The sequence below is a fragment of the Fundulus heteroclitus genome, chromosome 16 (genome assembly GCF_011125445.2).
Source record: "Fundulus heteroclitus isolate FHET01 chromosome 16, MU-UCD_Fhet_4.1, whole genome shotgun sequence".
Taxonomy (NCBI): domain Eukaryota; kingdom Metazoa; phylum Chordata; class Actinopteri; order Cyprinodontiformes; family Fundulidae; genus Fundulus; species Fundulus heteroclitus.
This window is the reverse complement of record NC_046376.1, coordinates 31,652,045-31,672,424: the sequence shown is the minus strand read 5'-3', so window position 1 is coordinate 31,672,424 and position 20,380 is coordinate 31,652,045. Positions and strand designations below refer to the sequence as shown.

The window sequence follows — 20,380 nt, the reverse complement described above, 5'->3', positions numbered from 1 at the left end:
TTCAAATATGTCAAATAACCATCAACTCGTTAATGCGTACCGGTTTTGGGCAACAGCTGAAAGGCAGGTACTTTCACCCAAATGTTCAGGATATTACCAGAAACAGTATCTGAATAAAAAAGTAGCTTGTAGCGTTCCACCGCCGTTTTCTGCACACAACTAACTTCAAGTGCAACTAAAGCAGCAACACTAAGGTCAAAATCCACTACAAGAAAAGGCTAAAGGAAACTGCTGTCTAACATATGAAGGCTAACATAAGTGGACTTGCGTGCAATACAGAAACTACTGATAAATCCGTTCACCAAACCTTTAATTATGTAACACTATGCCTAGACGTGTTCCTTTGTGAAAGCGGTGAACTCTTCGGGACTGAAAAGCATCTAGAACACAACCTGGAAGCTCATAACATCCGAAAAACCACACAAATCACCCTCCTTTGACGTCTAACGCTGCTCCGTCAGCATCCATCCTGGCATGGATCAATCTGAGGCTTCTGTCAAAAATCTAAAAAAAAAAAAAAAAGCGGGACCCTTCAGCCCGTGGAGCTTTAACGTGGACGTGAGCTGTGTTCCCAACAGCGCAAACATTCAGATTCTACTCCATCGCTGATCAAACATGTTTGGAAAGGTAGCAATGTGAAGTTAGGGGCGTCAAGAGTTAAAATCTTTGAAAACGAGAATAAAAAGCAATTTAAAAAAAAACAAAAAACTATAAATAGCAAAGATCAATACTTCTCCACCTCTGTGTGCTGTGTGGCTATTTCCTACCAATAATAATAATAACCAGGGCAGCAGAAGTCGGCCGCAGCATGAACGTTTTCGACGCGGGGCCAGTGTAAACAACATTCTGTCTCGTGCTCATGGAAAAGCAAAATATAAAACTTCTTAGGAGTAAAAACACTTTTAGAAAAAGAAGGATGACGTCATTCAGAGTCAAATAACAGTCTGGGAAGCTTTGCTCGTCGCAGAGACAGCTGTGGTGGGTTGTCTGGCGTTAAAGCAAAGGGGGAGGGAAGGGAGGAGGGGGTGGCGGGGGGGGCTGTCTGTGGCTTCTTCAGTCAGAGTACTGGTTGTATCCGTCAAACTCCACCTCGCTCCCGTTGTTGTATGTGTCGTTGGGGTTGGTGCAGTATTTGGTGTCGTAGACCTGGCGGGGCAGGCCGTAGGTGGTCATGCCCTGCTGGGAGGCCACTTTGTTGGTGCCCATCTGCAGAGAGATGGTGGAGGTGTCGCATTTCTCCAGCTGCAGCTTCTTGTCAAAGATGTGCCGCCTGGTTCCTGGTGCACTCATGCCGGCCTGAAGGGGGGTGGGGGGTTGGAAAGAGAGCTTTCAGTTTCGTGTTTGAATCAGTTTCAGGATCAGGGTGACCTTGAATACTAAAGATTTTTCTTTTAACAAATAAACACCAGCAAAACGTTGCGTGCATATGTTGCCCCTCTGAGTCAACACCCTCTCACTGCAATCACAGCCGCGAGTATTGAAGTCTCCAACCGGATTTCCCTGCCCTGCTCCATCAGTCCTCCTGCTAGCTCTGACCAGCTTTCCGGTCCCTGCGTTTAGTTTTCCCACAGCCTGATGCTGCCACGGCCATGTTCCATCGTGGGGATGGTACTAGTGTTGCACCGATACCAGTATGGGACAGGGCCCCGATCCAGCACTATAATGGTGGTATCGGTATCAGAGAGTACCAACAAATAGGGCACCGATACCATTTTGATGTTTGGATGTCTCTTGAATGCAGCCTTCTCTCTCCCGACTACTATTATACATGTTATATAAGTTCATGAAAGTTGCACTATTTTGGCATTTGAGAGCCAAAACTCAGGGTTTAAAATAGATTTTTCAATTATTAATGTAATTTCACTGTCTTACTGTTGCACTACTATTATACATGTATTAATTTCACCAATGTTGCACTATTTTGGCCTTTGAGAGCCAAAAGTTCATTCAACTATTGTCACCCATGGTGGGGCGACGGTGGCTCAGAGGTTAGGGGGTACGTCTTGCAATTGGTGGATTGCCGGTTCGATCCCCTGCTCTGACTGTCTTTGTCGTTGTGTCCTTGGGCAAGACACTTCACCGGCATTTCCTGCTGGCGGCCCGGTGGCGCCGTTGTATGGCACCTCTGTCAGCCTGCCCCAGGGCTACTAACATAGCTCACCACCGTCAGGGTGTGAATGTGTGTGTGAATGACTAGACTGTAGTGTAAAGCGCTTTGGAGGTCGTAAAGACTAGTTAAATGCCCCGACACAGATGCAGAATATTCACAATGTGTCAAATGTAGCAGCCACATCTGAGAAGTACCTCCAAGATGTACTGTAGCAATCTAAAGTAACACTCAGTTTACGTCATGTTTGTTCTGCATGTTCTCCTAAACGCTCCTTTTCAAAAACTGCATACAAGACCAATACATGGTCCCTCAATTAACACCGATCGCCTAAATGGAAAAAAAACCCCTCAATAACTATTCTGTTATATCCTACAGTAACACTCTAGTACTAAAATGGCTTAAACACAGTGCTTTCTTTTAAAGAGCCCTCACTGAAACTTGAAGAAAAAAAAAAAATTGAACTTGGGTAAAATAAGAAGTTTCTCCCGCACCTGGCTGGCCCCCTTGTTGGTGCCCATCTGTAGGCTGATGGTGGACTGGTCCATCGGGGTGTCCATGGCAATCTTGGCATCGTACAGGTGACGTCGTGTACCATAGGAGGTCATCCCCTTTTGGCTGGCGAGCTTGTTGGTGCCCATCTGGAAACGCAATAAACGCCAGTTAGAACATCAATAACCCCTTGATGAGCGTGGCTAAAACTAAAGTCAATTCTTAAAAAAGTGGGCAGGCTTTAGCCTCTCTGACCTGCAGGCCTATGATGTTCCGTCCTTCCCTGAGCTTCTCGGGAGCAAAGTGTCGCTGCTGCTTCTCGGCATACTTCACACCTAGATCGTACTTTGAATGGAAACCTTTAGATTTGGCCTGAGAATAGGAAGGTGAAGGAGCACAGAGGAAAATGTAAAATGTTCACTTTAATGTCTTTGGTCAACGTGTGGTCATACAAGTGCGTCCCAAAAAAAAAAAAAAAATCTGAAACATAATTAATCCATAACACACAAAGTAATTTCTTTCAACCATTTACTTCTAATATTTTTGATACATTTTGCATAAATTTAATTAAAACCAAAGATTATCTCAGAAAATAAGAATATTGCATAAAGCCAATAAAGAAAAAGGGGTTTTGCTCCAAAATCCTCTCCTGTGGGTGTTCCTGTTGGTTGTGCATCTTTTTCTGCCACACTTCGTTCTTCCACCAAACTTCCCATTTCCAGACACCGACGCATCACTTTAACGGGCCAGCTTCTTTAGTAATGACCTTCTGGGGTTTATCCTCCTCGTGGAGGATTTCAATGTCTGCCATCTAAACATCTGGAAACTAATAACTGCAATAAAATTGGTTTATTGGTGTTCTGCAATATTTCTATTTTCTGAGAAGCTAAATTGCAGGTTTTAGTTTTGTTAACGACTCTACTTTGGAACCTGACCTACTAAAATAAACAAGCTTTTTTTGCTGAGTCTAATTTACTGAGATGCACCGGTTACAGATGTGAACATCAAGGTCTCACCATTCCAGCCAGGGTGATGAGCGTACACTGAACCTGTGTGTGGTTGACGTTCTCAAACAGGTCGTTGGCCTCAAAGATGTCGTGCGGCTTCAGGCCGTACTCCGTGATGGCACGGACGAAGTTCCCTATGTTCTCCAGCTGAGGGAGCGGTCAGGATTTAAAGTGGGGTTAGCAGAGCAGAGGCGGAGGCGGGTCGACCTTGATTCGGCCCAAAGAATCTCTGATTCTTGTGCCACTGTTGCGTAAGCTACGTCATGCAGGAGAAATCAAAGTGTTTTGTGGTGCCGCTGCAGTACCTGGTGCCAGTTCTGACTGGAGTGGTTGATCTTCCTCACAGAGCCCGGCTGTAGAGTATTAATGAGTCTACGAAGACAGGGGAGGGAAAGAAAGGGAACTTCAGTTGGAAGGAGGGTTTCCCGGTAAGATAGAGAAGTTTGGTGCGTCTAACGCCGGGCGGCTCACTCGCACAACAGGACTCCATCCTTCAGACTCTCCATGAAGTTCTCTCCAATTCGCTTGCCGGTCACGTCCTCAATCCACAGCCTCAGCTCCTCTTCCTTGTGTGGGTCATACTTCCCAGCCAGCTGTGGAAAATAAACCAGTAGATCAGTACGAGACGGGAAATGCACCCATGCTCAGAACATGTGGCTGTCTCTGGTGTATTAATGTGAGAAAGTAGTACTTCTATTTAATTAGATTTGGTTTTATTGAGCTCTTTTTTGAGACGACATGTTGTGAACTGGCTTTGTTTTGGAATAAAATAAATCTATGTAATTGACCTTTGACATTTTTGCTAATGTATCGAAATCACTACTTTTCAGATCTTTGCTTTTGCTTAAAGAGAACCCCTTCTCTCCATTCATCCACATCTTGTTTCAGCCATTTTTGTTTTGACCTCACTTCTCTGTCACCAGTACCAACGGGCCATCCAGAGCGCCCGTAAACGGCAATTTTCAAGCCTTTCACACAGATTCTCAACCAGGATTTGGGTCTGGATTTTGACTGAGCTGTTCTAATCTGAATTTTATTCAAATTCAAGTCTATTTAAAAACACTTTATATTAATCCCAAAATAAATATAAGGTTGTAGTTGTGAAAAATTTCCAAAGGGTCACTGGATGGTGATGGTTGCGGGCAGGAAGGTCTCCTTTAGTGGCCTGTGTTACTGCGGATGTGAAGCAGCTCTGTTGTACTATAGACAGTCAGAGCTGTCCACTATTTCATGAAACATTCTTCTTTGCACAAGTCATCTCCAGAGGCTCGGTTTCCAGAACAGAGGCGGCCTTCTTCATCAGCCCTATGATCTTTAAATCACTGGCTCCGATCCTGCTACCCCCAACAGATGATGCAGTTTTCCCATTATTTGTGTTTAAGTCCAACACAACAAGGAACTTTTTGACGTTCCGCCATGTTACAACCCCATAAGTCAGTGCATTTCATGTGTTAGATGGTTACAAACAGTGCAACATTGTGAAGTGGAAGGAAATACTGGCACTCTGGGTCCCCGATTCAGACCTTTGGCCCCAGAATGCTCCCCACCGGTGTCGCACAGTGGAGGGCTGGGTTACATGTGGAGGACAAATTCCTTTGGGATGCACAAAAGTTACAATGACAAATAAAGATTATTATTAAAATCTTACATAGTTATCAAAATGCACCCTCACCCCTAAATTTTACCCCTAAATTAAGAATTAAATTTGTCTTATCAGGGTATACATCCGTTTCTAAAAAGAGTTTTTCTTGCAAGTGGCAGAGGATTCCTTGATCCCCGTTTGCAGGCCTCGGCTCCTAAAATGACATTGCTTTCACTGCAGTAAGGCTCCCAGCATACCTGGAAGTCTTACTGCGTAATAACAAGTGCTTTAAAATGGAGGTGCATGAACAGAACAGGAAGTGAAATGAAAATGAAGAAGGCCCGTGAACATTCCTGCATCCCGAGCCTCTCCAACCCCCCCCGGTTCTGCTCTCTGTGCAGGTCTTTACTGGCACAAAGACGCTGCCCTAATACTTTGAATTCTGGCACTTGGGTTTAGGGCAGTACCCTCAATCCCTCGCTCCCTCCCCGCATGCACACACACACACACACACACACACACACACACGTTCTTCTGAACGCTCTGCAGATAAGTCTTCTCGGAGCAGGCAACATGCAGCCAACCCAAACAAGTATTTCAAAGCAGCAGGGATAACTGAGCTTCCAGTCCATCACACCAAACTTGGGAGAAACAGCTCTCCTAAAAACACTCCCTCCCTCCCCCTCCCTATTCGGGCTGTCTCGCTCCCAAACTCCTATTGGCTTAGCTCACATTTCTTTCTCTCACACATGCTTTCTTCTTCTCCACACCCCTCCTCCCCGTCTCCCTGTGGATTTTCCAGAATGTGCCCTTTTACAGTGAACCGACTAGCCAGACTGCCCACATCTGACAAACGCAGGCCATGCTCGGCAGGTTCTGCTTCCAAGTGACGGTTTAACTCTGACTTTTAATTAAGATTGTTGCATCTTTTCATAGCAGAACCCGGTAAATACAGTTGGAGCATGCTGTGTTCTGACTGAACGCCTCCCAAGTTCAAACTGAACTACTTTCTCTAAACAAAAGAAAAATCCCAACTGAATATTTTGATTTGTTTAGGATTTTTTTGCGGTGACGTTCAGTTAAAAAGGTTATAAGATGCCAATAAATTACCAGCAGTAGAATTACTGTCTTGGCATCTTCATTTAGTATAATTCCAGATAAGTTGGACCCGGAGGCTAAATCTAATGGCTGGTCAGAGAGGAATCAGCACCAAGTTGGGTTTCTTGTCTTATGCAAACAGTGTTTAATGAACTCCTTAAACTGTGATCACATTTGCATTGGATGGCCATTATTTGACTAATAAACTGATCATTATTTGCTCATGAACCATGGCAGGTGACCATACCCTGAAGGGAACATGTGAAGTGTTTCCAGTCAGAGTAACTGCCCAACATAAAAAAAAAAAATCAGGCATATGTTCTTCACTGAAAGTGATTTAACATCCTTGCTTTACCTCCGTATCTGAGAGTGACCCTTTCCGTGTTCTGTTCCCAGCACACGTTTCACTTAGGAAGATCATTGGTGCCGCAACACCTGCGATCTCCATTTTCCATTTTACAATCATCAAACCCCTTTGCAAACGACAGCCTAATGCCAAATTACCAACGAGTTAAAAGGTTCACAGAACAGCCTTCCCTTTTACCTCAGTGATGTTTTTGAACATGAAATTGTTTTAAGATGGCTGGAGTCCGCTCCAGTTTAGCCCCTCATAGACCAGCTGCTAGATTCAGCCTCTTATCTGGGGTTACATGAAAAGAAGAGGCCAAGAGAGTTTTCTAGTGTAGATTCTACATTAATGGCTCATAACCCTTTACCAGCACCTCACTTGAAAAGTCCTGACCTATACCCTTAAACAGATCATTTCATAATTAGTCAGACTGCAGCAGCCATCTTTGCTGCAGTCGAGTATGCAAATTGTTGCGCCATCCACTCAAAAGCAGCTTTTGCAACATGGCATTTCCAGAACTATGCTAATTACATGAAGTGAACACTCTCCCTCAATGCATTAGGGACATATACTGCAATTATAGTTGAAGGTTTGGGTGGAGAAAACTGTGTTCATGTTACCTGTGATGGCTAAATCAGCTAGATACTGGTTTTAAGTACTAATATACCTTTTTAATTTACTGATTTGATACATGAGAACATACTCTGGTTTCCAACAATAAATGGGAAATGGTTAAACTTAAGTTCAGAATGTAGTTTTAATCTTTAAGGTGCCTTGCAAAATGATTCACCCCCTCATCTTTTTAACTGTTTAGCTACGTACATTCCAACCTGTAATTTGAATGTTTTTAATCATATTTTATGCAATGGATCTGCACAAAATAGTCCAACTTGGTGAACTAAGATATTTATATATTTATAAAAACCGAAAAAAAACAAACAAAAAAAAACTGACAATTGGCATGTGCATATGTATCCGTCCAATTTTCAATTAATCCCCTAAAAGTCCCTGGAGCGACCAACTACCTTCAAAAGTTTCATAATTAGTGACATGAAGTCCAAATGTGTGTAATTTAAGTGTCACGTGACCTGTCAGTATAAACACCTTTCCTGAAAGGACCAGAGGCTGCAGCCCCACTGAGCAAGAGGCATCACACCATGAAGACCAAGGAGCTCTCCAGACAAGTCAGGGACAAAGTTGGTGAGGAGTACAAGTCAGGGTGGAGTTTAAAAAAAAAAAAAAAAAAAGAGATTTCCACATCTTTGATGATCCCCTTACCTGGACAGCCAGACTGATAATATGTAGCACTCTTGTTTAATTCTACACATTATCAATCTGTGTATGCTCCGATTGAATGCATTCAGGGAAAAGAGGGACATTCAGCAGAACTTTCCGAGCTGATAGGGCGAAGCGACCACTAGTGCCCGCCTACCAAAGTTTGGTTTTAGCCAATCACAGAATCAAATGACTATGTCATAAGCAGAAGGTGCCATGAGAAACCACAACAAGTTACGCTGGTCAAGGCACTTCTCGCTGTTGTTCGTGGATTCTGGCCAAACAGATGTGATAACAGCAGCTACGTGCCCGTCTTCCTTCGCTACCACGTTTATTTTGGTTCGCCTGTGAGCTCAGCAGCTCTTGCTGTCGTCATAGCTGTATGCTCCGCCTTTAAAGCATAATGCCGCAACATGATTGGCTGATTCCATCTCATCCAGTTGAGATGGATGAGATGGTATTTGTGCTTTCACAAAAATAAGAGAATCCATAAGAATTCTGCTTGTATGCATGGTTAATGTTCCCTCAGAGCACCTTCAGATCCATTACCTTCAAATGGAAAGCACATATTAACAGAACAAACCCCGACAAGCGAGGACCCCCCACCAGATCCCACAGACGGGGCCAGATGGGCATTAATCAGAGAGACCAAAGGTCACCCTGAAGGAGCTGCAGAGTTCTGCAGCAGATATCTGTCCATAGGACCACAATAAACTGTACACTCCATAGAGTTGTTTTTTATGGAAAAGTGGCCAGAAAGAAAAAGTGTTGAAAAGAAGAAGACACGTTTTGAGATTGCCAAAAAGCACACGGGCAACTCCCCAAATGTTTGGAGGAAGGTGCTCTGGTCAGGTGAGACTAAACTGAACAGTTATGAATGCAGAGATTTTTTTCCCCCAATTCTTTGTTTGCTTCACACTAAAACAGTAACGCATCCTCAAAGTTGTAGACATATCCTGTAACTGAAATGGTGCAAAGCCTCAAACAAACCATTTTAGTATCTTTCTTTAAGAAAATGCCACGGGGGGCAATAATGATCTTTGTCATTTTTCCATTGGTGAGAAAGTCCTACTCTATATCCACAGACATGTTGTGGCTGAATTAAAGGGTCGTTAGGAAAGAATGAATAAATATTTAAACAAACAAAAAGGCCAAAGTGTCATAGACCATTTGTTGGGCATCACATATCAATATCTAAAAAAAATATATAATTTTCAACTTAAGAACAATTAACCCGGTTGCCATCTTCACTATTAACCTACAAGCATGACCAGGGTAACATTTGTTTGGCTCTTTCAGGGGAAACGGCTTGTTTTGATACACAGCTCTTTTGTAATAGCAATCTGTCTAATCCAATCCACTTTATTTATATAGCACATTCTAACCCAACTACGCGGTGTTAAAAGCCGAAGAATAAAAGTGGGTCTTAAGACGAGACTTAAAACACTCCACTGTGGAGGCTGTTCGTATATGGAGGGGCAAAGTATTCCAAAGTCTGGGGCCAACTACAGGTTTAATTTAAGTAGTACTGAAATAGGATTTTCCTGAAAGTGGTAAATTGAGCTGAATGTCACGCCTTTTTGTTTGAATATTTATTCATCCTTTCCTAACCGCCCTTTAATTCAGCCAAAACAATGTAAGGTTGTGCAAATAAAAAAAAACTTAAGAGGTAACGCAACCCCAAATCAACTTTTTTTTGCTAATAAACTTAACATGGTTGTCGTACAGTGCTCTCTATGTACATATTTTGGAGATTATTTGGACAAATTACTGCATATTTGTTGAAATCCTGCTTTTGTTTCTAAAACCGTCAGCGTAGCGCCCTCCTAAGGTTCAACGGGTATCTTGCATTGAATTTCAAATCAGTATTGCTGTTGGTTTTTGTGTCGTCATCATGAGAAACCGACGTGTCAGTAGTGCTGCCGCCGTGGCGCATATTAGCGGCTCCGTTATACGCCTCCGTAGCGAATAGGCGTGTGAATAGTGAGTTTTGCATTCTATCGATTTTCAGGTTAGCGATTTATTAGCATTCAGTTAGTTTATTCACCATTTTATTAACTTTTACTAGTAGCCCAGACCACACCCAGCCCTCACCCACCGCCACCACCGTTTCATCGTCCGCCGGGCACCGCCTCCTCTTGGCACAATTTTCAAGCATGAGATAGGGCAGAGTAAGGCTGCAACTGAAAAACGTTATGTGGGTCAGGGCTCTTCAGCCAAAGTGGAAGTGCATCAGCGGTCGCCATGATAAGTGCTGTCCAAATAGTGCAGCGAGGAGAGGAGGCAGGAAAAGGAGCACGTATGCTTCCTCTCATAGCTTGTTTAGCATAGGAACCTCACGGGGTAGCTTACTGGCGCTAAGGAGCTATAAGGAGTCCCACAATTGCTTGCGTGACATGACGTATAAGCATAGCCCACCTCAAGGAAATTAACAAAAATATCATGCGGTTCCTTCATGTAATGATGTCAGAGTTAAAGGCTGTTCGAAATCTGCACTGCAGACTGAAGCTCCATTCTTACCCACGATAGTGTTCTTACCGTTGACCCCATGAAGGGTCAAGGAACAGGAGCTAGGAGCTATAATTAGAGGTTTTAGGAGGCAGCCTATGGCTCTGGTACGGGGATGAGTTACACTTTAAGTGTATTTTCTCGAGACACTGATTTTTCTTACTTTTCCCATCAATCTATGGTTACATAAAATATTAAAAATATTGCCTTCAAGAAAAGAAATGTAATAACACCATTTAAAATAAAACAATATATGAGGACGCGGGGCTGATACACACAGCGGGATAAAAGAATTCACCCTGTGAATGTGTTTACATTTTGTTACTAAAATCACAAATGTTAAATGTAAATGGGACAGATAAACATGTGTATAATTAAGAAGTGGAAGAACAATGAGGTATAGTTTTCAAAAAAATGTTTTACACATAAAACGTACGTGTTGTGCGCATGTGTATTCAGCTCTGCTTGGTGGAAGATGTGTTGCCCATTGTAATACGTCTGCACAACACAAACCCGGAATAATGCACACGTAAATATCTGCCATGTTGCTCTTCCTCTGCACATAGTTGTATTATTCCTACTTATTCCTCTATTGTTCTGATACAACTTGCATGTTTTTATTTATTCCATATTATACATTTACTAATGTTTCTCTGTGTAGCACCTGGTCATCAAAGCAAACTCCTAGCATGTGTAAAATAGTAAATGACAATCAAGCTCATTCTGATCCTGATTATCTGTTACACATAAATACAATCCAATGCAACCAAACAACTCCAGCAGTCACCTAGAGTTAATAAGTAAGAGTCCATCTGAGTACCATTTCAATTTCTTAGTGAACACCTCAGAGGTTTGTTGGAGAAAATTAACGAGGAAACAAGAGAAGAAGAGAGAACAAGGATTAACAGTTTGTTGGTCACTCCACAAAATGTGTCTTTGTAGGAGGATGGCAAGAAGAAAGCCATAAGAAGTGAAGTTTGCCGTTTGCTTCAAGCTATGTACAGCACGCAGCAAGAAGGTAGGAGATAGCGCTCTGGTCGAGGGAGACCAAAATTAATTTGTTTAGCCTCATTCAAAATGTAATGCGTTGCAAAAACACAATACATCACCCTTAACTCACCATCCCCACATCAGAACATGGTGGTGGCAGCATCATGCTGTGGGGATGCTTTGCTTCAACAGCAGCAAGGAAGCTGGCTATAGTTGATGGAAGATAGCTGGAGCTAAACGCAGGGCAATGATGGAAGGCAGGTGCTTAGAGGCTGTTAAAGAGATGGGACAGGGGTTCACCTACCAGCATTCATTTGCTGTTGAATGTTAATATAATACTAGTTTCAATATACTGCATAACTACAGTCATTTAATTCAGGTAACAGGTAAAAAATATTTGTAACACCAGCAATACAATTTCAGATCAGTTCAAAAATAGAGTTGTGAAATTTAAATCGACACCCAGCCATAGCTGGTCACAAGCACGAGTCTAAAGACTTTCAGCTGTCACTGCAGTGGAAGGTGGTTCTACTTTCTATTACACAGCTGTGCACTTTTGCTCCATCACATAAAATCCCAAAACGTGAACTGTTCAAACAGTATGAATACTTTTGTAAAGCACTTTCCCCTGATTTTATGGCAAATCTTTTTATGGATTTTACAATTACAGTCAAAGGAGATGACGTAAAGACGTTTTATGTAAACATATGAAGACTGCACACTTAAATACATTTTCAGTTCTCTTGTCTAGTAAGGGAGTTCCAAATGTCTCAATATATATATTTACGTATTGTTTCTACATATTTCACATCACGGGTATAATCTCAACCTGAAATGTCTCATCAGTCCTAACTTATAAATCTAAAATGCCACAAAGCCACTTTTATTATTGTAACCTTAGATATTTTTAAAGGTTGTATAAATATTTTTTTGTTCGTATCAAAACGGAACAGACGATTTATCCTGGCAGAAAGCAGGACAAAACTTCACTCAAATGTAATCCTGCATGCTATAAACAGGATGAGGCCAGGCTAAAGCCCCCCCCCCCCCTTCATAATGGCCCACAATTATCATAATATACAATACATAGTCATGCCACACCAAGTAAGGTAACCATCACTGGGGGCCCTGAGCAGAGAGTGGCTGGGCCTTGCTTTTCACATCCTGGCTCTAGTGTGGGGTTTGTTACAGGATAACGCTCTAAAAAAAAGGACGGAGTCAACCGTTTAGAGGAATCTCTCCGATCACTCTCGTTATCGACCGACATCAAAGCAGCTCACACACCTGGAAGAAATGCAGACAGTAAATCTCCTGGGATGTTTAGCTGTTTTTTATCTGATGTCTGCACAGAAACACAGCCAGGTGGGAGTATTCATACCCCTGAACTTTTTTTTTTATTGGCAATATGGAGGGACGGACCAACACCAGATGCAGCACAGTGTATAGGAACACCCTTTTTTCTTAAATAAAAATTCATCGTTAAAAAAAAAAAAAAAAAAAATGGAAAGGTTATGGCACAGTTCCAAAGCTTACCCAGACGTGGCTGTCCACCTAACCTGACAGGCTGGCCAGGGAGACCATCAACCAGAGAAGCAGCCAAGAGACCCACGATGGAGGAATTGGTGTCAGAACCGTTACTACTCGTGCCCACCAACCTGGCCTTTATGAAGAGTTTCCAGCCGTATCTTCTGAGCAGTTTGCCACAACCAACGTAGGGGGGAGACACGCGTCGACAAAGATGATCTGGTCAGATAATCATCTTTTTTTCCATGCCCACATATATAATACTACAAAAGTTATTGTGGCAGAAAACTGGGACAGCATATCACCCTAAAATAGCTATGAGTCTCACTGTGAAACCTGGCACCATCATGCCGTGGGGATATTTTTCTTCAGGGAAAGGGAAGTTGGGCATGGCTGATCGGAGCATGGATGAAGATGGATACAGGTACGTTGCAAAGAGGACTGCTGGGCAATGTTGGTAGGGATTAGCAGCTATAGTTGCAGCACCACGTGGTTCTAAAAGTTATTAACTCAGGGATTGCTGAATACGCCACACTTTTCATATTTTTATCTGTAAAAGAACAACTTTGAAAACTTTGTCATATTTTCCTTCCCCTTTACAATTAGGCACTACATTGTGTCCGTCTGCAATAATAAATCCCAACAAAACGCCTAGCACGGTGAAATGTAAAATACTTTACGGGTTCAGATTAATTTTGGAAGGTATTGTACATCCACCGGCACCGTTTTAGATCTGCTTGTGCTTAGCTAAAATGATCTTCTGCTGGCCAGGTTTTTTTTTTTTTTTTTTTTTTTGACTGGCCTCCTCCTCCTCCTCCTCCAGTCCACCTCCTGTGTTCTGTCAGGACACTGTTTTGTCGCTCTTGACGCTGATGTAAACTGTTTAGAGAGGGACACTTTCTCAAATTCCCGGCCGGAGCCTGGCCACTCCTTAAAAGGCCATCAAATGATGCTGAGGTAGCTGTCAGTTTTCTGGTTGCATCTCTGCTCTTGATGTCATCCCACAGGAACGTAGGCATCACCCTGAGAGGAACGTTGACTCAAAACTAAAATGTTGATTCCATTTTAGTTCTCAAGCTCAACTCATTCTACACGATGATACTCAGTTTGCGAAAAACAACAGTTGTTCCGCTGCTAAGTAGATGTAGTGAAAGGAACACAGGCTTCACATATAGCAACAGAATGACATTAAACTATAGCTGAGTGATGGAGCTGTTTGTAGAACAATGCACGTCTCTCCAGAACAATAGTAGTGATGATGATCTACATGCTGGAACAGCCACAAGCTGTTTTTTTCTTTATTTCAGTAATTTCCCTCTGGGATTATTAAAGTATATCTGATTCTGATTTCCTGCACTGCGTTCCAAGCAGAGATTCATTTCCATTAATAAAACTAATCAAGTTTGCAATATTTCTATCTTTGGTACCTTAATCCCGGACAAGCTCCCAAATTGTTACGTTCCTGATGCACAGATAGTGTTGTCAAAAGAACATGATACAGATAATTCAAAATTAGGTAGTTTTACAAATAAACTCAATAAAAAAAACACTTCTAATCAAATTCTGAAGGAGACAAAACAGTTAGCTCTACAAACGAAAAAAGAAAATAAAAAAAACGAGTGAAAGGAGACACCAACTTGAAAGTTCCATTCAAAAGGGGGGGGGGGGGCAGTCTCCTTTGAAAAAGAGTAACAATATAACTTGTGTATCTTACTCTCAGTAATCCCTGCCACATACACCCAGAACTGAGATTTTCACAACTTTGCAGTTTTGGTTTCTTCATGCCGGAGTCCGCCCCCCCGTCAACAACAGCCATCAATTCATTCAATTCATATCAACCAGAAAGACAATTCGTACCTGCCTCGATAACCAACAACTGCCAAGCAATTATCTATGCTCTGCCTGTATTCCACTGTAAGAAAACAGTAGTTATACACATTCGGTATATAACACCAACCAGCAAGACGTTACTTGGAGTTATTTTGATTTAATTAGTAGCCATTTCTGTCATGTTTAATGGAAGCAAGCAGGGGTGAGTAGAGATCAGAACAAAAATAAATGGAAAGGTGGGGTGGGGGGGTAAAACACACGCATAATGTTAGAATATGTATTTCTAAGAGGCTTCTTCATCAGACTAAAAAGTACCTTTTGAAAAAAAGCTACCTTTAAGCCAGTATTAAACATATTTTCATTAAGGCCCTATTCTGCTTGAAATGTTTTTATTTTTTTATTGGTCTGATGCAATATTCTTACCTTAAATACCGTGTTTTTATTAGTTGGAGTAGGACAAAATATAATTAACAAAAATAAAGGCTTTCACACATCAGTCTACTAATCTATATATTGTGTTTCCCTTAGGAAATTAATTGAGTTACTGAAATAAATGAAATTCTCAATAATATTAAAATAGATTGAATATGACTATATTTCCAGGAAATAGTATTTAGTAACTTTAATTTGTGAGGTTTAAATACACTTTCATGATAAAAAAAAAAAAAAAAAAAAAACACCTGACCATAAAGAAAGATATTAAAATGTTTCAATGAAGGGTATGAAATGGTTTGTTTACAGATATGACATTGAAGTGGCGAGGGACAAATTGAGGCTAGGAAATACAAAAAGGAGCAAATTGACAAAGAGTAGGAGCAGGAGTCAGAATGCCAGCCCAAAACCACCCCCACAAAATATGAATAAATAAAAACAAAAATCAGCGTTCTCCACCAAAGACAAGCAGTCCACACGCTGCCAGGTGAGAAACTGGCAAAGCAAGCAGCTTCTTTATCAGCTTTATGCACCTCAGCATGCAACCTACAGATTAATCATTTACCAAGTCCTACTCCATTATGTTGAAGAACCCCATTGTTTCACTACTTAACCTCCGACAGTTAATACCAACTCATCTCAATCTAAAACACACAAAGTGAAACTCTTATGTCTGTGGGAGTTCTGTGTATATATATTTTTTTAAATAAAAAGAGAACCAATATATCAGGAGAAAAATCAGCAAAGGAGCTTGGCCCACCACGAGTCAAGCATCTCCTCTACATGGTGCCAGCGCCTCCAAACTAAAAGCCGTGGCACTGAACACACTTTCCTAAGGTTTTTCATGAGCATTAATTTAGGGAGTGGATAAACGAAGGCGATACATCATCTGTTCTTCTTGATTTACAACAATGGACGTGACTGAATATAGCATACAAACAGTTAATAATACTGCAGCAAACATTTTTTCATCCTTGTTTAGGAGGAACAAATATATACACAATACCAAATGAACCCTGCAGTGAAATATAAATCTCTCCCTCTCTCTCTCTCTCTGCTAGTGGGAATAACTGGGTATAGGCTATACTACTGGGACACTACACATCAAAGTGGCTATTGCACAAACATTATGTTCACTAAGGGAATATTTAAGTTTTTTTTTATAGTTTTACAAGCGCAACCTATGTGTCTTTTTCTTGTTCTCGTGAGAAAACTACATTTCTTGATCTGTATCTGGTAAAAGCTGTAAGGCACAAGGAAACCAGACCATGTCCGAACCTCCAGAGGAATCATGTGGAGTTCCTCAGGGTTCTAGTACCCATCTTGTTTTTGTTCCGTTCTGTGAAGTTTCCTAGCATCCTTTGGTTGATGATATTGGGCTGTACTCCCAAATTAAACTCAAAACTGTCCTCCTTAACCAACTTGGCAGATTATCATAAAGCAGAGGAGGAGAAGCCATTGTACAGCTAATTTGGGGTTGCCACAGACAGTGTCGTCTCTGGTCTTCAACAGAACCTGGGCAGATTTAAGATTCTTGTGAGCATCACTTAAAGCAGTTGTTTTTCATCTGATTAACAACAAAATATTCAGGCCAATGGCTAACACACACTCTAGGTGATAAGTGCTTTTGGATCTACAAAAAGAACGGCCTGTTTACTGGTCTAGCTCGTCATCAGGTGGTCCAGAACTCAGCTGTGAGCGTTCTGACACACTCAAATCACGACTAGTATAGAACCCCTGCTTTAAAGCCGCCGAAAAAGGATCAGTAGGATCTCACTATGAGTATATGGGACAGGAGACGGGTACAAACATCCCTTTACATATATCAACTCAGAGAGAAAACAGCCATCAGTGATTAAGAAAAAAAAAGAAGGAGATTGAGACATTTTCTAAACTTACTTTAAAAGGGAAGATGGAAACTGGTCAGGGAGACAGCTAGGAGGCTGACTCTCTGACAGAGAGCAGTTTGGTTTTACATGCGACAGGAAACTTCTGTATCCTCCGTACGTTAAAGGCTGAGGAGCAAGTTTACAAGACATAAGTGGGTTTTTTTTTTTTTCTCCCACGAAAGAATCCAGATATGTCTGAAAATCTTACAAAACCTTGTTGGGGACATTGTTACGGTCTGATGAAAGCAAACTTGAAGTTTTGGGCAAATTCCGGCACACAAACAACATTATGCACTACCAAACAAACACCATGCCTACGTTGAAACACGGTGGTGGCAGCAGCATCATCATGATTTGGGGAACACTTTTTCTTTTTTTTTTTTTAGATGGAACTGGAAATGTTAACCAAGAAAGTGAAAACAGCAACATATCTGGATCAGAACCTCCCGGTGCAACAACGACCAATCATAAAGCGGGGTTTCATTCTTCAGCGACCCCATTAGGTACCAGCGTACACCCAAACCCACGTGTAGACGACTGCACGAGAGACGTAAGGCCGCTCCACAGGCCTGCGGACGATCCAAAGGGTTTAAAGCCTTTTAGCAAGGTAGAGTGGACACAAAGGACCACATCAGGACATGGGATGCCGATAAGACTCCTACCGAAGAAAAAGGAATGCTGAAACTCAAAGGGGTTCAACAACGTCACCGGTGCACAAGATTTAGAGATTTGTTTTCCAGTTAAATTTAAACAGACAACCAGATTGTTCTCTGTGCCCTTTAGAATAATAATAATAATAATAATAATAATAATAATAATAATAATAATAATAATAATAATAATAATAAAAAAGAGCAGGAGCATTTCATTTTAATCTGACACATGTAATCAGAGCCACAGCGTCATCCATCACCATCATCTGCACAAATGAAACATTCTTCTGACTCTTTGAGGAGCCAGCCCCTGTACTTTACATTGCAATATCTCATTTGTCCTCCTTGCCAAAAGGCTTTAATATAACATAACAGAAACCATATGAGCACAAAAAAAGAAGAAGAAGCCACTGTGTGTTCCCACGAGTTCCCCAAAGATTCGGCGCTCATGGGAACACACCAGATTGGGGGTGGTGGTGGTGTGTGTGTGTGGGGGGGGGGGGGGGGGGGGGGTGGGGTGCATCTGATCCCACCTGGGGAGTCCAGGCTCCATCCTGAGAAAGCCTCAGAGCAGCAACATACCTTACTCTTAACCTCAGCAGAAAGTCCAAAGGCAGGGCCGCTCCTGAAATGTGTTGACATTCTGCCGGCTGTCTGTTGGCAGATGGAGCTGAGGGCTTTAAGAAGAAAAAAAAAAAGAAGAAAAGATGGAGAAAACAGGTTGCAGTGCTCTGTCCGAGGCAGGAACACGCAGCGCGGAAGTCCTCAGGGAAACCCGGGAGGTGTTCTGCACTTCTGTCAACAAACCGGCCCGTTCAGTCAGCCGCGGTGCCGCTCGGACCAGCTGTGGAGGCTCTCTGACAGCTTTCCAACTCTCTTCTGGACCTTTTTAAACGCTTCCCATGTGCGTGCGCTCTGATTGGCCGGAGCCGCCGTCCAATCCCGACGCGGCCCCCTCTCCGTCAAAGGGGGAGTGATGTCATCGCTGGGATATTGGGTTTTAATCAGTGTCACTTTTTCCACCTTCAGCCCAGGCAGGGATGGGTTCTGCTCGAGTTCGGATGGAATATTCTGTTATCACTCAGAGGCTGAAAACATTTTCTACCAAACTCTGTGTCGTTGTTGGAATATTAAATGTCACATTTTATCGAACGGAAACCACATTTTGATGATTTTATTTATCAAGGGGAAAAACTATCCAAACCACCATGGCCCAATATGAAAAGCATTTCCTCCTTAAATCTAATAACGGGTTGTGCCACCTTTGGCTCAATAAATGCTATCAATGGTTTGCCATAACTGGTGATGAGTCTTTTCCATCTCTGGGGCAAAGTTTTGGTCCACTCTTTGCAGCATTGCTTTAATCTAGCCTCACCAGAGCATGCATTTATTTTATTTATTTATTTTTACTTTGAATAGGCCATTATGTGAAATTATTATTATTATTATTTTTTTTTTTACACTTTTTATTTTATCTTCATGCCATTCAGAGGCGGACCGGCTGGTGCAGCTTGGGCCTTTAACCCGCTGGATAATCTAAGTGCACCTGAGCTGAAGATCAGTTTATTTCTTATTGTTCAACCTAAACACTGACCTCAACTGAGGCCTTCAGTGCTTTATATATTGTTCTTGCTTATTTTGTGACCTCCTGGATGAGCCCTTTATGCACTCCTGGTATAATTTTGGTAGGCCAGCCACTCCTGGGAAGGTTCACCTTTGCTGCATGTTTGCTGCATTGGTGGAAAATGGTTCTCACTGAGGTTCATTGGGGTCCCGAAGCCTTAGAAATGACTTTGTCATCCTTTCCAGATGGAGAGATGGCAGGTATTTTGTTTCTCATCTGTTCTTTGGTTTCTTTAGATCACAGCGTGACGTGTAGCTTTCTGAAGCCTACATCATGTTGGGAGACAGGTTCTATTTGTGTGACTCCTTGATTCTACGGGTCGGGCTCCAATCAGGCCTTGATATTGTAAGTTCATTTGAACCAAGGACCAGACTGGTATGTATTATTTTTTTCCCCCTTTACTTAAATAAATTATAAAATCGAAGTTTGTACTTCCTCTGGTTAAATTTATTTGACATTAAAATTACTTGAATGATCCAAAAAGAGTGACAAATAAAAAAGAGCAAATTGAGGAAATGTGTAAGATTTCAACACTGTAGACTGGTGACACACGTGATGCAAAGAAAAGCTTTAGTGATATCAGAAAGTTTTATGGCTCAGACTGACCTTTATATAGTATACTTTCCACATCGAGAGCCTTGCAGATTATCATCATCATCACCCTCACCAAAAAACAATTGATTGGGTTTTCTCCTCTAATTTCCCAGGCTGTTTTTACCTGTGCCATACGACACAGCAGCTCATACGCTTTGCCTTGCAGGCCAACATTGTTTAACGCTAATTCTTCATGGCAGACGCCAAGCGTGTAAAACAGCACTCAGACGAATCCCAAACTGCAACGGTGCACCGTGCTGTGGGGGCTGGTGGCACCGTGGCGGACATGTGTGTGACTGCCACTGTAGAATGCTCTGACGTCACTCTGGGAACAATGAGGTAGTTCTCCTCTTTTATCCCGCTGTGTCCCCCCCCCCCTTTCCCTCCACAGGCAAGGACGAGGAGAGGAATGCGGCGGGCTTCAGG

At 42.1% G+C, this 20,380-nt stretch overlaps 1 protein-coding gene across 1 annotated transcript; it reads right to left on the bottom strand.

Moving 5' to 3' along the window:
• Nucleotides 1–520: 520 nt before the first annotated feature.
• cnn1b (calponin 1, basic, smooth muscle, b) lies at nt 521–18,583 on the bottom strand. The gene is made up of 7 exons (XM_012867908.3): nt 18,319–18,583; nt 4,078–4,199; nt 3,912–3,978; nt 3,616–3,753; nt 2,855–2,971; nt 2,602–2,748; nt 521–1,296 (listed from the first exon to the last, which is right to left on the bottom strand). The coding sequence occupies exons 1-7, from the start codon at nt 18,376–18,378 to the stop codon at nt 1,054–1,056; spliced, it is 894 nt and encodes a 297-aa protein (XP_012723362.2). The 5' UTR covers nt 18,379–18,583; the 3' UTR covers nt 521–1,053.
• Between the last annotated feature and the right edge of the window lie 1,797 nt (nt 18,584–20,380).